At 32.5% G+C, this 15,699-nt stretch overlaps 1 protein-coding gene across 5 annotated transcripts in view; it reads left to right on the forward strand.

Annotated features, from left to right (window-relative positions):
* Positions 1–15,699, forward strand: part of LOC108905810 (disco-interacting protein 2) — a 536,129-nt gene that overhangs the window by 509,898 nt on the left and 10,532 nt on the right. For 4 of the 5 annotated variants that reach the window (XM_018708835.1, XM_018708829.2, XM_018708831.2 and 1 more), the window contains 8 exons: positions 636–767; positions 1,491–1,736; positions 1,948–2,214; positions 2,307–2,468; positions 2,525–4,026; positions 4,079–4,310; positions 11,988–12,121; positions 12,202–12,869. In XM_018708835.1, coding sequence (XP_018564351.1) covers positions 636–767; positions 1,491–1,736; positions 1,948–2,214; positions 2,307–2,468; positions 2,525–4,026; positions 4,079–4,310; positions 11,988–12,121; positions 12,202–12,869 — 3,343 coding nt within the window. The remainder of the gene's footprint in view (positions 1–635; positions 768–1,490; positions 1,737–1,947; positions 2,215–2,306; positions 2,469–2,524; positions 4,027–4,078; positions 4,311–11,987; positions 12,122–12,201; positions 12,870–15,699) is intronic. The other variant, XM_018708830.2, reaches the window with a different exon arrangement.

A 15,699-nucleotide genomic window follows, 5' to 3' on the forward strand; every position in this document is an offset into this window, starting at 1 on the left:
TCACCTTGGGTACTTTGCACCATAGAAAATTAAAGCCATGCATAAATTGTCTATAAAAAAAGATATGTTCAAATGGTAAGAATTATGGTTATTGTCTCTTATTTATTAGAAAAACGGAAAAAATTTAACTTAGCAAAAATTCGTCATGTTTCAATTTTCCATTGGAAAGTTGAGAAGAATGGTGATATATTTTTATCTCAACACATAGGCAGAGGTATTAGACTTACTGTTCATATATTTTTTTATATACCATATTTATATACCTTTCTGATGCCGAAATTATGAAAAAGAACATAAATTGTGCAAAATTTTGAATATTAATATTTTCACCATGGTTTTAAATTAATATTCTTTATGAATAAGTGAATGATAAAAAGATGAAAGTTTCCATGTTTTCACTATTTGTATATAACGTATCCAAAGTGACTGACGTTAGTTACCTGTGTCCTGTGTCTGATTTATTTGGTAATCTATAAAAAATGCATGTCACTATATTAAGCAAGTAATGTGCACACACATTAATGTATAGTATAGTTATTGCTTATTTTAATCTTTTTATAAATTGTCTTGCTAAACTGAAAATTTAATTTAAAAAAAAAAATACAAACTTTTACAAGGTAGATTTAATATTTTAGAAGTACGGCAAGAGGCTGTTCAACAAGCTCTCGCACAAGCTATGCAAAACAGGCACAAACCATCAATGCCTATGCCCTCTAAAAGAACCTCTGTTATGGCTAGGAGCCCAGACAGGGACAGACACGATTCTGGTAAGTATATAGTAATTTCGTTGAAGTAAAGCTGTAAGTAATTTAAATTATAAGTACTATTTTAATAGAGATAATCTACATTCTTGCTTAATACAAGTTATACTCGATATTAATTATTTTTATACAGAATGTCGTTAATACTGGGATAGAACTAAAAAATATGCCTTCAACACATCTTACTCTGTTTCAACCCACAAATAGTATATATTTTGTACTTGCTCATTAGTAGAAAACGCTAGGTACATCTTTGGTAGACTAAATATGACAAAAACTTTTCTATTTTCCACATGTCAATATTTTAGACTGAAATTAATGAAGCTTTGCTTACACTGAACAAAAATTCCCTTAAAAGCTGAAACCACACCTTTTTTAAAATAAAAGAAAATTTTCATTCAATTAACTGTACGTTTGTTTACTTCCACTGTTATCATCTTTTGTTATTGCAATACCAATATAATAAAACTTACTTATAATTAAAACAGTCGTAGTTCCAGCTGTCTACATCTAAAAAAGTGCAAACTCAAAAAAGTTACATAAAAGATCAACTCTAAAAAGATATACTGTAATAAAACAAATTAATTCTACAATAGATATTCTTCAAATATTTGTCCACAATTAAATATGCAGTAAATAGTTTACTACTTCTGTGAGTCATCAAATAAAAAAACCTTGGGTCATTTTTAAAATGTCTTAAAATTAACATTTTTTAATCGTTAATTTCAGAATCATCTTCTGACGAAGACAGTATTGTTAATGAAGAAACAGTGGAAAGTACACCAGAGAGAGAAAAACTAAGAGATAGGGGTACACCACAAATATTTCCCCCACCTCCACTATCTGATACTAGTAGTACTGGTTCACCACCACCCTTACATCACAGACCTCGATTACCACAGCCAAATAACTGGGACCAGAGAAGTAGACAAGAGATAACGGACATCAGTGATGTTATGCAGAATTTTAGACCCTGTAAGTAATATATTGCTTTTCAAATAAATCTAAATTGTCTGCTCAGAAAAATTAAAGACATTGATGCAGGAAACGGATAGGTAGGGTATATTTTTAAAAAATAAGATTATTACAGATAATCTTTTTTTCTAATTTTGCTGCTGCGTTTTTAATTTAAGAGTTTTTTTTTAAGTCGTTAGGTTTCATTTTCCTAAAAATATGTTTTTTATAGACTCTCAACCTCCTGACGTTACTCACAACACAGCTCAAGGTGGACGAAGGACAGCAGCCGACCGAGTCAATAGATATGGTTCTTCTACATCTGACGATACCATAGGTACTGGGACAGGGCGCTGGAAAGTTTCAGCGAAAATCCAACAACTGCTCAACACATTAAAAAGGCCTAAGAGACGTCCTCTACCAGAGTTCTATGAAGACGATGATATAGAATTAGAAATTGCAGCAAATCCAAAAGATCCGAATGCTCCGAAACCAGAAGGTATATCTACGAATCTACCTCTCATCGTTATCAAATTATTGCATTCTTGTATTATGAATTAAACTTGCACTTACTTCATTATTTCAATCTAGGTGGCTACATGAGTCCTGCTGTTGGAGAACAATTAGTCATACCATCTGGATTACCAAGAAATTTAGAAGCGGCTATATTGAGATATGGCAATGCGACTTTCAAAGCACCTGTTGCAACAGTATTAGATCCAAATGGGAAATTATCGACCACACTTACATACGGTAATTACCAAATAGTGATAAGTGTATTCCAGTTATTAAATACGATTTTATTCCAGGGAAATTATTGAGTCGATCACACAAAATTGCATATGCTCTTTTGACGAAATCGTTCAGTAAAAATGGAGACACTAGTCTAAAATCTGGCGATCGAGTCGCACTCGTCTATCCCAACAATGATCCCATCAACTTTTTATGTGCGTTTTATGGATGTTTACAGGCTGGAATAATTCCAGTGCCAATTGAGGTACCAATTACAAGACGTGATGCTGGATCCTTGCAGATTGGATTTCTTCTGGGCAGTTGTGCAGTACAAGTAGCACTTACGTCAGAGGCCTGCTTAAAAGGATTACCTAAAACAACTTCAGGAGAAGTAATCCAGTTCAAAGGTTGGCCGAAGCTAACGTGGTTCGTCACTGAGCATCTAACTAAAACTCCAAAAGACTGGACTCCGACGCCCAGGTTAACCGACGAGACACCGGCGTACATTGAATACAGCACAGATAGAGACGGTTCGGTGATGGGAGTCACTATAACGAGAGCTGCTATGGTCCAACACTGCAGGATGCTAACCATGTCATGTAATTATACCGAAGGAGAAAACATGGTGTGTGTCCTCGATTTTAAAAGGGAAGTTGGGTTGTGGCATTCAGTATTAACAAGTGTCCTAAATGGCATGCACGTAATTTACATTCCTTATGCCTTGATGAAGGTAAATCCAGCTAGTTGGATGCAAATGATTACAAAGCATCGGGCTTGTGTGGCTGTCGTAAAGTCGAGAGATCTTCACTGGGGTTTGCTGGCCACCAAGGACCACAAAGACATTAATTTAGGTTCACTCCGTATGTTACTAGTGGCAGACGGAGCTAATCCTTGGTCTTTAAGCTCGTGCGATCAATTCTTATCAGTATTCCAATCTAAAGGGCTGCGTGCCGACGCCATCTGTCCTTGCGCGAGTTCAAGCGAGGTGCTAACAGTGTCCGTTAGAAGACCTGGGAGAGGTGGAGTTAACGCCACAGGTCGTGGAGTTCTTTCGATGCAAGGATTGGGTTATGGTGTAGTTCGAGTAGACCAAGAAAATAGTCTAACGTCGCTCACCTTACAAGACTGTGGACAAGTAATGCCAGGTTGCGTAATAGTGGTTGTAAAAATGGAGGGTCCCACTTATTTATGTAAAACCGATGAAGTAGGAGAAATTTGCGTTAATTCCGGCGCTACTGGCACTCAGTATTGGGGTTTACAAGGCCTGAGCAACAACACCTTCAAAGTACAACCTTTAGGAACTGACGGAAAGCCGATTTCTGATGCGGAATATACAAGATCCGGACTATTAGGGTTCCTAGGACCAGGCGGATTAGTTTTTGTATGCGGCTCCCGTGATGGACTAATGACGGTCACTGGAAGAAAGCATAATGCTGATGACATTATCGCGACAGTACTTGCTGTTGAGCCAATGAAATTTATTTATCGTGGCCGAATTGCGGTATTTAGTATAAGAGTTTTGAGGGATGAAAGAATTTGTGTTATTGCTGAACAAAGGCCAGACTGTAGTGAAGAGGAGGTAAATTTAATGTTTTGTACATTTTTTAAATTTTAAACTAATACATTTTTAGTCATTCCAATGGATGTCTCGGGTATTACAAGCTGTTGATTCCATTCATCAAGTCGGTCTTTATTGTCTAGCATTGGTACCACCAAATTACCTTCCTAAGACACCCCTCGGAGGGATTCATCTTTCAGAGACTAAAAGAAGATTTATGGAAGGCACACTACATCCAGCTAATGTGCTAATGTGCCCACATACTTGTGTCACAAATTTACCAAAACCAAGAGAAGTGCATTCAGGTAATTTTTTTTTCAAACGTACTTCCAGTATAGCATGGGGTTTCACTTATGTATTTAATTATACCACAAGTTTATAAGTGTACACTTACATTTTTCTAGTAAAATATAACAATATTTTAGCACATGGGTTCTTTGTTGTCTTTAATTGCAAGCTGATTCTTTTATCTCAGGAAATAAATTTTTATTAGATGCTGAAAAAAAAAATTTATTACATCTAATGTATTTATTTTTCTTGTTACCAGCTACCATCTCGTTATAAAAATGTTTTTGGATATTTTGTTATTGTGTTCAAAATATGAATGTTTTAAGTTACTTCGATTTTTTTTTATAGAATATTACAATGACAAACTTTTCTTTCTTTGAAAAAAATTAGATGAAATATTTACCTATTATTAATATAAGTAGACATAGAAAGTGAGGATGGTCTGTCAATTCCCAATTCAAGCCAAGTGCCCTGCCCTCTGGCGGAACTTCAAGGTAGCAAATAAAATGTAAACGAACCCTTGAGTGATATGCAAAATAGACGAATAAATAAAAACCACCAATAAATTGAACGAATCAAAAAAACAATATTAAATCGAACAAGATAAAGTTACGTTTTATCTGCGTTATTTTCAGTAAATGATGGGGGAACTCAGCACACGAATATCTACTTTGAATCATCGAAAACTCTCTTAATTTCAGTGATACCAACATCTACAACCAAACATTTTGTATTGCTAGATACCAAAATATAATATAATGAGTACTCTAAGAAAAGATCAGACTTATTTGTTCTTACTCTCTTCTTTCCAAATGAAATACACAAAAATATATGGTATTGCCGTTCAAATCTCGCATAATCTCTTAAATGTGTATCCCGCCACTTTGAACTATGTGGACTTCAGGATACGGAGTTTGTTATTTGGAATTTAATAATGATGAAAAACATTCAAATTCACAGTTAGATGTACTGTCTCTAAATGCAGAGCAGCAACTGCCCTCTTCGTTAGTCACTGTTGATCCGCACATCTCCCTCCGCATGTAGTGTAGGTTGCCAACAATCTTGTTACAAATGCATGAATACCAGGTGTACAAGTATGAAATGCGGATTTTTGTCTAAAAAAAAACGTGTTAAATTCGGAAGAATGATAAAAAGTACTTTATTCAAAATATACTCCATCGCTTGTTCTACATTTATCCCATCTTTCGGACAATATGTGAATACAACGCCAGTAAAAATCTTCCCCTTTTACTGCAAACCATTCATCGAAAGCACTGCTCAGCAAGTGCATGACCCATCGATACAAACAAGTGGTAATCGGAAAGGAGTAAGACAGTAATCTGGTGAGTAAGCCGTATGGGGTAAAACTTTCCAGCTGAGTGCTTCCAACATGTCGCAAATCGGTTTTGCCGTATGTGATGGAGCATTGTCATGAAGAAAAATGACTTTGTGTTGCCTCTTTCGGTATTCTGGCCTTGTGGTACCCATCTACTGGTCTTCTGAATCTTTTCCATCTCTCGTAACCGAAACAGCTTGTTCACTAACACTCAATTGCTCGGCGAGTTGTTTTTGTCTTTGCGAATTATCTTCTTCCAACAATGCTTGCAATTCCACATCTTCGTATTTTTTTGGCAGTTATCCATGTTCCTTGTCTGCAACATCGAAGTTGTCACCACTTTTGAAACACCGAAACCATCGTTCACACCTATCTTAAGATGCAGCGTGTTCACCATAAGCTTTTCGAAGTAATCGATATGATTCAGCAGCAGTTTTCTTCAAATGTAAACAAAAAATTGGTGCTGTCCACGAATGCTCTCTGTTCAGTATAAATTTCGACATATTGAACACAACACTATGCACACATTTTTCCAGTTTATCACTCGTGCGCATCTGGCACTTGTTGATAACACAACAAAATGACGCAGTGTCAAATCTTTATAACACAAACTGGATTGGTGTGCCATCTGTTGTCTGAAATCAGCATTTCATACTTATACACCTGGTATTACAGTGACGGTGTATACAAGAATTAAAGCACATTTTAAAAAACTAATTACAACTCGACTATTCCCCTCCCTAGCTGGCTGCACCTGTGGAAAATTTTAGTTTTTCGCTTTATAAACCACAATTTTTAATAAATTCTAAAAAATTTAAAAATAGGTTATATAAATATGCAGTAATGCTTGTATTTTTTTTTAAAATTAGAAATTTTTAACCAAATACAAGTAAACTATATAAAATAACAAATCTTTATTAGTTAGCAAAATAAAATTTTGTTTCTTATTTTTATTTTATTTTTTCATACAGAAATCAAAAACCAAAGTTTGTTAAACCTGATTAAAGTTTATCTAATTTAAGTGATTTGTTCCGAAACTTATTTTATTTTTATTGCGTATGAAGTTCTTAAAAGCAGGTGTGTAGTAAAATATTTATAGTTCCTTAGCAACAGATTTCAATTTATGATTGGCAACATTGGTTATATTTGTATCATTGAGTTTATAAGCTATATTATCAGATAAGTCCAAGTAACGGCTAATGTTTAGCTTGAAATTTTGATGTTTGTATTCTTTCAGAATCTAGGTAACACTGCGATTTACGACCTCAGATCTGACTAATTATACATTATCATTATTATTTATTACATTTATTACTTTTATTATCCTATTATAACAGTTTAAGCAACAAATCACCTCTTTTTGATGCACCTTTTCTTAAATCTTAAGGTGTTGATCGTGCTGCCTCCCTAAAACTGTGGTAATTGTCAACAATTAGACGAACCCTCAAATCTTTTATATCTAAGGAGTGTATCATTAAATATACCAGACAAAATGCTTACAGTTTTATGGGAGCATATAAGTTGTCTGCAACTAGGGGGCAGCGCAGTCAATGCTTTCAGATCTAAAATCATTTATCACAAAAAGAAATAATTTGTTAGTCTGTTATACTATAGGGTAATAAAGATGATAAGTAATAAATAATAATGATAAATGCCAATTTGTAAGATCTGAGAGTCTTGGCTCCCTAGAATTTAATGTCAAAATTTGTGGACATTCCGCAACCTTACTTTAACTGCTCTGATAGTGTAATTTATTGTAAATTCAGTGAATGTATTAAAATGTTTTCTAATTATTTTAGAATCACACTTATTTTAATACACTTTATGTCCAGGTAATGAAAAAAGGGGCAGATATTTTTAAAGCTGGCACTGATAGAAAATGCTCTTACTAACTTAATTTGAGGACACTCAACTGTTCTGAATAAAAGAATAGAGAAATAAATATGTTGTTAACCGTTAAAATTAATATCTTGGTATTTAGTATATTCAAAATCTCTGACTACAGCAATTACAATATACAGGTTATTTCAAACTTGATGTTTCTGCTTTGTTATGGGGAAACAAAAAACGAAAATAAAAAATTGGTGTATAGTCTCAAATGGAACTAGAGAGGATTTATTTCATACCAAAAATATTCTTTCTGAAATTTACATCATCAACAATTATTTTCTCACAAACATACCCACATTATTTCACTATAAAAAAGATTTTGGTATGTTCATGGGATAACATGGGTTCATGTCGATGTCATAACTCCTATTTCTTGAATTCTAAAAAAGATATTTGGCTTAAAAAGTTGAAAAATGTCAAAGAAAAATATTGTTTATTTCTTAATTTGAATGTTTTTTTAATTTTTGAACAGTTTTTTTACTTTTATTGACTTTTTGAGAATAAAAATTAAATAAACGTAAATTTTAACAAAATTATTCAAACTGAATTTTTGATGGTCATTTTTGATAAGTTACTGCCAACAATAGTACCTATATAATAATACCACCTTAAAAGAACATAGTCACATATTTTGAGAAAAATATATTTCTGGGGATAAAAGAATCACAACACATTTTAGTTACTTGTCTACTCTACTTTTCTAATCCCTTTTGGTTTTGGTTTTCAACTAACATTGTAAGATATACGTAAAACTATATAACTTTTACCTTTAATTGAGATCATCATGACGGTTAAAAACAATTGTATGGTTACATTGTCCATATCTGTGCTAACAAAATCTTATAAAACTAGGTAGAGAATTACGCTTGTGTAAATGATAATTATAAATGATATAAACATTGTTATATTCCTATGAGGCAAAATCAATATGTATGGCAAAATTTTTCAGTTATATAATTAAGTGAACAGATTACCATAAAAATTCAAATATTTCACTGTAAGTCAAAATACATTTTTAAATTAAAAAAACATGAAAACATTTACAAAAAATAAACAAACGACAGTATTATTGTTTGTTTGTACAGGGGTGATTTCACCTTAAATACAGAAACAGCAGGACTAGATTCATTACCAAAAAATAAGTAGAGTTTACTCTATACATCTTTTTCCTGCGGGACTCGGTATTCGAGATACAGGGTGTTAAAGTTTACAAAAATATATATAATATATATATGGATTTTTTTCTGCCATATCTTTATAATGCGATGACGGAATTGAATGAAATTTACTACAGCGTATATATTCTATGCAGCGATTGATGACAGTTTCAAAAAGCCAAAAGAGGATGGTTTCAAAATGATTTATTTGAGTTCAATAATAGTGTTGCTTGTCTTTTTTTAAAGCCCACTGTTCGTCCAAAAATGGACCAACTAACAAAATTTTTTTTTCATTTTCTTTGTTTTTGGATGTAGTTTTTGAAAAAAAAATACAAAAAAATTATTCAAAACGGTCTATTTTTTTTTAACTTTTTCAAAAAAAAAATCAAAATTTTTTTCATGTTTACCACTCAATTATTTCTTCCATATATTTTTTTTCAATTTTGGGAATCTATATACATTTTCAAAAATTTTCAAAATGGTGTTATGTGAAATACGCTAAATTTGAAAAAAAAAAAATTTTCAATCAATAAAAAAAATAGAAAACGAAAAAACACCACTGAAAAAATTTGAGGATTTATAAAAAATGTCAGTTCTTTATAAGAAAAAAATTTTTTTTTTCAAAAATGGTAATCGAGAAATTTTCGTTTTTTTTCGAAAATTGAAAAAGAACAATGAAGATAGGTCCAGATAATTTTAATCAATTTTTTTTCAAAAAGTACACATAAAAACAAAAATGTTGAAAAAAAACGTCCCAATAACTCAATTTTTGAAAGAGGGTTATTAAAAGAAAAGCTGTTTTTTTCAAAAATTCATATTTTTTTGAGGTGAAAAAATTTGAAAAAAGTCAGAGGTTTTCAATGAGGTAGAAAACAATAAAAAAGTTTCAGCCAAATCGGGTCAGGGTTAAAAGTGGTCGATTTGGCGTGGAATACCCCAGATATAACAGAAAATATCATTCTTTTTGGAAACTTAAACACCCTGTATCTCGAATAGCATGTCCCAGGAAAAAAGTTTATATATTCCTGCAGTTTCTGTATTTAAAGTGGTCACCCTGTATACAGCAAATATAATTTTAAACATGAAAAACACAATCTTTACAAAGGAGCAAACTACAAAATTGTTTTTTTTTTTCTTAAATAATGTGTCTTTTTTAATTGAAAATTGAATTTAGTGTAACATTACAATTTTCTCAGAAATTTCAAAATAGTACTTGTGCTTCTTTCACCTGGAAAATATTTTAAAATAAATCGAAACGTAGACATGAGATTTTTTTATTTATCCTAATATTGAAGAATGTGTCAACTGCTATAATATTACCATGTAATTCTGTTCAGATTGGTAAAGAAAATAAGAATAAATCATCATCATCAAAATCTTAAATTTATTACCATTAATATTGTAAAATTAGTTATAAAAAAAATTCCATCTTCCAATTTCTAGTTTCATTTCTATTGTTCTTACTAGAAAGGTAAATACATATTGCCACATATTTATCTGTATAACTCTATCATAACTTTTTAATACTTGTGTGTATGTGTGGTTTTAAAAGAAGAATTCAATGGTGTATTTTTTACATATAAATGAAAATGAAAAAGGTATTTGCGTCTTTTAAATGTGAAATTGCTAAAGACTTCCAAATAATATAAAATAATATTTGGTGAAAATTACCAGTTAAAAATTAGAGAAACTAAACTTTGATGTTACAGTCTTCAAGCTTTTACGACTAGTGGAACACGGCCAACATTTCAATTTTTTTAAGGAACCCCCACACCTAAAAAAATTTTGGAACACATATTTTTCTAATTATATAATATATTTATAGTGATGTGAGTGAAAATATATAACAAATTGATATATATCACTTTTTGATACATATCAGCTATTATATATATGTTAATAGCTGATATATATCAATTTTCCCGCCATTTCATCAATAAAGCCAAATTTCAAACATAACCTTACATTTTAAAACAAAAAACTTGTGGTGTGATAGGCTTGAGTTGGACTGTAGTAGCTCTTGGGTACCTGGCATATCTCCGACAAAAATGAATATAAAAATCTGAAATTTTAGGGGTGTACTATAGATGGGAAGAACTAAGAGCGCACGTAATTTCAAGTCACCCCTTCCACCCTAGGGGGTGACGGGTGGTTTTTTTAGATGTACCCTACTCATTTTGCGAGTTTCGGATTCTATGCGTAAAACTACNATATATTTATAAATACTAGTTTTAAGTAAAAGTATACATTTTTTTGAATTTTGTAATAATGATATTGTTAATTTCAAAATTTTGAAATTTTGAGTGAATTGCGGAACCCTCAAAGAGGTTTTGGGGAACCCCAGGGTTCCACGGAACACAGTTTAAATACCGCTGTTATAGACTATAAGAGCCGGATAGGAAAATTTTCCTAAGAATTTTAGGCACCGTAAGAGTATGACTTAAATACTACAACCTAAAAGAAAACATTTGAGCACTACTTATGCTGTCAATTCTCCATGACACAGGGGTTCAGCGGAAAATCAAACTTTCCAATTTTGGACCGGGTAAATTAATTGAATAGAAATTGATGGCATTTCAACCCAAAATAGATAATAGAAAAATAAGACATAAAAACCTTATGCCATACAAAAATAACTGTCCTGGAAAGAATAAAACATTTTAATTTTCCAAATATTTTCACTAATGTAAAAATTATAGAAAACTATACGGCGTGCCTGATTTTAAATAAAGATATTTATTTGAAAGTTATATTTTACTATGCCGTACGAATGCACGGGCTCTAAGGGTCAAAGACTCTTACGGTGCCTAAAATGATTAGGAAAATTTTCCTATTCGGCTCTTAGTCTATTACGGTTTCTGAGACGAAGGGGTGTTACATATCTTTTGCTATTTAAAATAATTCCTAAATTAACTGCCACCTGTATGAGGATAATTTAATGATCCGGATATATAATAGAATATGTTTTGATGACATCCAGGCTTGATCATTATGCTTTTTTCTTTAATATTGAAATAATTTATACCATAAACTACATAAATAAACATTTATGACTAAATACACCAGAGTACTAACATGTAAGATACTGTATATACAGAAAGATTTAATTCCTACTATATTTAGTAAGTAACTGTAGGTACATTACCCCCTTAAAACTTGCTGGCTTTATATTGTAGCTGTGTAGCTAAAATATATACTATATTTTCATATCTTTTACAAAGTAGCAGTACTTTGTGACCCCTTACCACCATACTAACATAAAGAGCTTTTGCTTGAGTGATGCTACAGCATGTTGTTCCTCTGCGTTTCAGCAACCGACTGTGTTTCAGACGTGGGCCCGGCGTCTGTAATAGTTGGAAATCTTGTACAAGGCAATAGACTTGCTAGTGCACAAGGTAGAGAAGTTGGAGGACTTCTTGACGAAGAAAGTGATTCTTCCAAAAAGGTAAATGATGTAGAAATTAGTTACTGACAAGATGAATTAGTAATTGGAATTTTATTATTAACAAATGTTTCTTTTTATAGCAACAATTTATTGCTGAAATATTACGATGGAGAGCACAAGGGACTTCCGATCATGTACTATTTACCCTGCTCAACAGTAAGGGTGCCGTAGCGAAAGTCCTGTCATGTTCAGAACTTCATAAGAGAGCAGAAAGAATAGGCAATATTCTAGTTGAAAAAGGAAGAATTAATACTGGCGATCATGTAGCTCTGATTTTTCCTCCTGGTTTAGATTTAATTTGCGCTTTTTACGGATGTTTGTATGTTGGTGCTGTACCCGTTACAATAAGACCACCCCATCCGCAAAATCTACAAACAACTTTACCTACAGTTAGAATGATCGTAGATGTTTCAAAGTCTGTTTTGGTGCTTTCAACTCTAGCTGTGATTAAACTCCTTCGATCCAAAGAAGCTAGTAATGTGGTCGATATAAAATCTTGGCCAATAATACTAGACACCGATGACATACCCAAAAAGAAATTACCAGTAGTGTATAGGGCACCCACTGCAGAAATGTTGGCTTACCTTGATTTTAGTGTATCCACTACGGGTATGTTGGCAGGTATTAAGATGTCACATGCTGCGGTCACAAATTTGTGCAAAAGTATGAAATTAGCATGTGAATTATATCCCAGTAGACATATAGCATTATGTTTGGATCCATACTGTGGTCTTGGATTTGCTTTATGGTATGTATATTTTTCATCTATCTCAATATTCAATTTTTTTCTTCAAAATACTCATATAATAAAAAAAATACAAGGAAGTTGTAGATGTGCAGCCAAAAAAGTGCTGTAGACGTCACAGTCTCAGTTTTTGAAAAAAGTGATGACAAAAACCAAAAAGACCACATCTTGATATCTTGAATTGTTTAATATATAGAGAGCGTTATGAAAATACATGATTTTTGTAAGTAGGTTTTTTTTACATTTTTTTTACATAAATCCAATGACGTATGCATTATTTTTCTGTAACTTTCAGTTTTTCAGTTAAAACATATTTTTTTAAATCTAAATATAAATTTTTTAAATCTGCATAAAATCTTCTGAAAATGATGTCTTACGAGAGTCGATCAATAAGTACCCATGGCGTTTCTGAGATAAATTGACATTACTGTCGTGTATGTCAAATGTCATCTGTCAAACGACACCATACTAAATGTCAGACTGATTCATAAGTTTTTATTTGGCAGCCAGTTGTATCACATGTGGTTCGTATTTCTCGATAAAATGGAAAAAGAGCAATATTGATAGTAATTCACTATTTACTTTTGGATGGAAAAACATGAAGAAATAAAAGCAACGGATAGATCGAAAGTATTATCTATGGGATTTGACAGAAACGACTAATGACGTTATCAATTATATTTCTTCCAGAAAGATACCCAAATTATTTTCCTGTTTCTCTTTTTTCTAATAAACTTTTATTAGAGAAATTTTTCTGTATTACTTCCCGTTTAAAAGTTATAAGCAATATCGTCCTAAAGAGTCTCAATAGAAATACCACATTAGCGGAGGAAGGATCAAGTAGTTGTTGGAAAACAATTGAATGTTCGTTCTTTAAAGTACATAAATGTCATTAAGAATAAATAAAGGGATTAAACTCGATAATTCTTTAATACAGTTAAAACAAAAGGTGATGATAACAATAACTAAACTGAAAAAATGAGGCAAAAGCTTTCAAACTACATACATATTACAATCTTTTCTCTATATGACCTCCTCTCATTTCAAGACACATATTCGCCTGACTTCTTTGTGGGCTGCGTTTATTAACATTTCACCGTTTAACTCATTACAAGCGTTCGTGATTTTTTCTTTTAAGTGATTAATATCTCGCGAAGGTGTTTTATAAATCTTATTTTTTAAACCCCCCCTAAAAAAAATCGAGGGGAGGTTAGATTTGGAGACTTTCCAGGCCACTGCGTAGGTCCATTAAGCCCAATCCATTTTTCTGGGAAAGTGTTATCTAAATATTGCTGCACAATTCTCGCCTTGTGGGGTCGTGTTGAAATCATAGGTTTCTCCTTAGTTGTAAAGGCACATTCTCCAGAAGTGCAGGATGTTCTTCTTGTAGGAAATTTAGGCAACTCACGCTGTTCAATGTATGTTCATAAAAATAAGGGCCAATTAAATGCCTACCGATGATGCCGCACCATACATTTACTCCAAAATGGCATTGGTTTTGGACTGGATTTACAATATGGAGATTAATGAACCAGTAGTGTTCGTTGCGCCTGTTAGGCAAACCATTACTGACAAACCGACTTTCGTCTGTCCAAAAAACGTACCGAAAAAGGTTCTGATCAACAGTTTCTACATTTACTACCATTTGAGCTATAAAATTAAGTATATGACACTCAGGCAAATACTCCAAATTGTGAATTTTATAGTCATAATATCCATTGGTCTTTAAAATTTGTTGAACGGCTGATTTATCCAAATTCAATTCCCGGCTAGCCTAACGTATAGAATTTCGTGGATTTTGTTCGAAATACTGTAACAGTCTAGCTGTATTAACATTGATTCTTACCCTTCAGTCAATTATTTGATTTTTCCGAACAGAAAATACATCTTCATTTCATCGTAATGTCCAATCTTGCAAAGGTTCTATGATCAGGAATCAGGCGCTCTGGATACCTTTCTCGATATAACTCTACAGCTCTTCTTGAATTTTTTTGTGACTCGCCGTAAATTAGCAACATACCAAGTTCTAAATGAAAAAAACATTTTGTAAGTACAAAAGTTATACGTTTGACATTCGTATTGAGTAATGACAAGTATTATGTGACATTTATGCACTTTACACAACAAACATTCAATTATTTTCCAACGACTATTTGATGCTTCCACCGCTAATGTGATTTTTAGGTGGCATTTCTTTTGAGACTCTTTAGGACGATATTGCTTATAACTTTTGGGTATGTTTCTGGAAAAAATATAATTGATGACGTCATTAGTCGTTTCTGTCAAAACCCAAAGATAATACTTTCGGTTGAAAATGCAGCCTACCTCATCCCATGGAACACCATGTGTCCCAAATTTTATTTCAATCTATTGTATCCTCACAGTAGGCCCATACTATCGAGTTTGAGGCACCCTGTACAAACTGAAATATAAATTTACTCATAGACCTTAATCATAATCAAAATGATTAAAGTGGTTGTATTTTAATATTGAAGCATGGGGGCCCTGTCCTGTTTTAGGAGATAATTTCTATGCTCTTTTCTAATGCTATAACTTTAAGGAAATAAAACGCCTGTCTGTATCTACCACTTGTTTATTAAAAAAAAATGTGCATGTTGTAATGTATGTCATTTATAGCTAAGTTCGTGTGATGGGAATTTTACTTATAACCATGCTCAGAGTGCTACTGTACAGGTTGTTAAAAAAAATGTGTAGTAACCTTCTTAAGCTGATGGGAATAAGAGAAAAAGTCCATATGAACATATCCTCTAAAATAAATAATAAATGGCTAAATACAAAATTTAATTGTATTTCACCACAGCTGTTGACAAAG

The sequence above is a fragment of the Anoplophora glabripennis genome, unplaced genomic scaffold, assembly GCF_000390285.2.
Source record: "Anoplophora glabripennis isolate ALB-LARVAE unplaced genomic scaffold, Agla_2.0 scaffold191, whole genome shotgun sequence".
NCBI lineage: Eukaryota > Metazoa > Arthropoda > Insecta > Coleoptera > Cerambycidae > Anoplophora > Anoplophora glabripennis.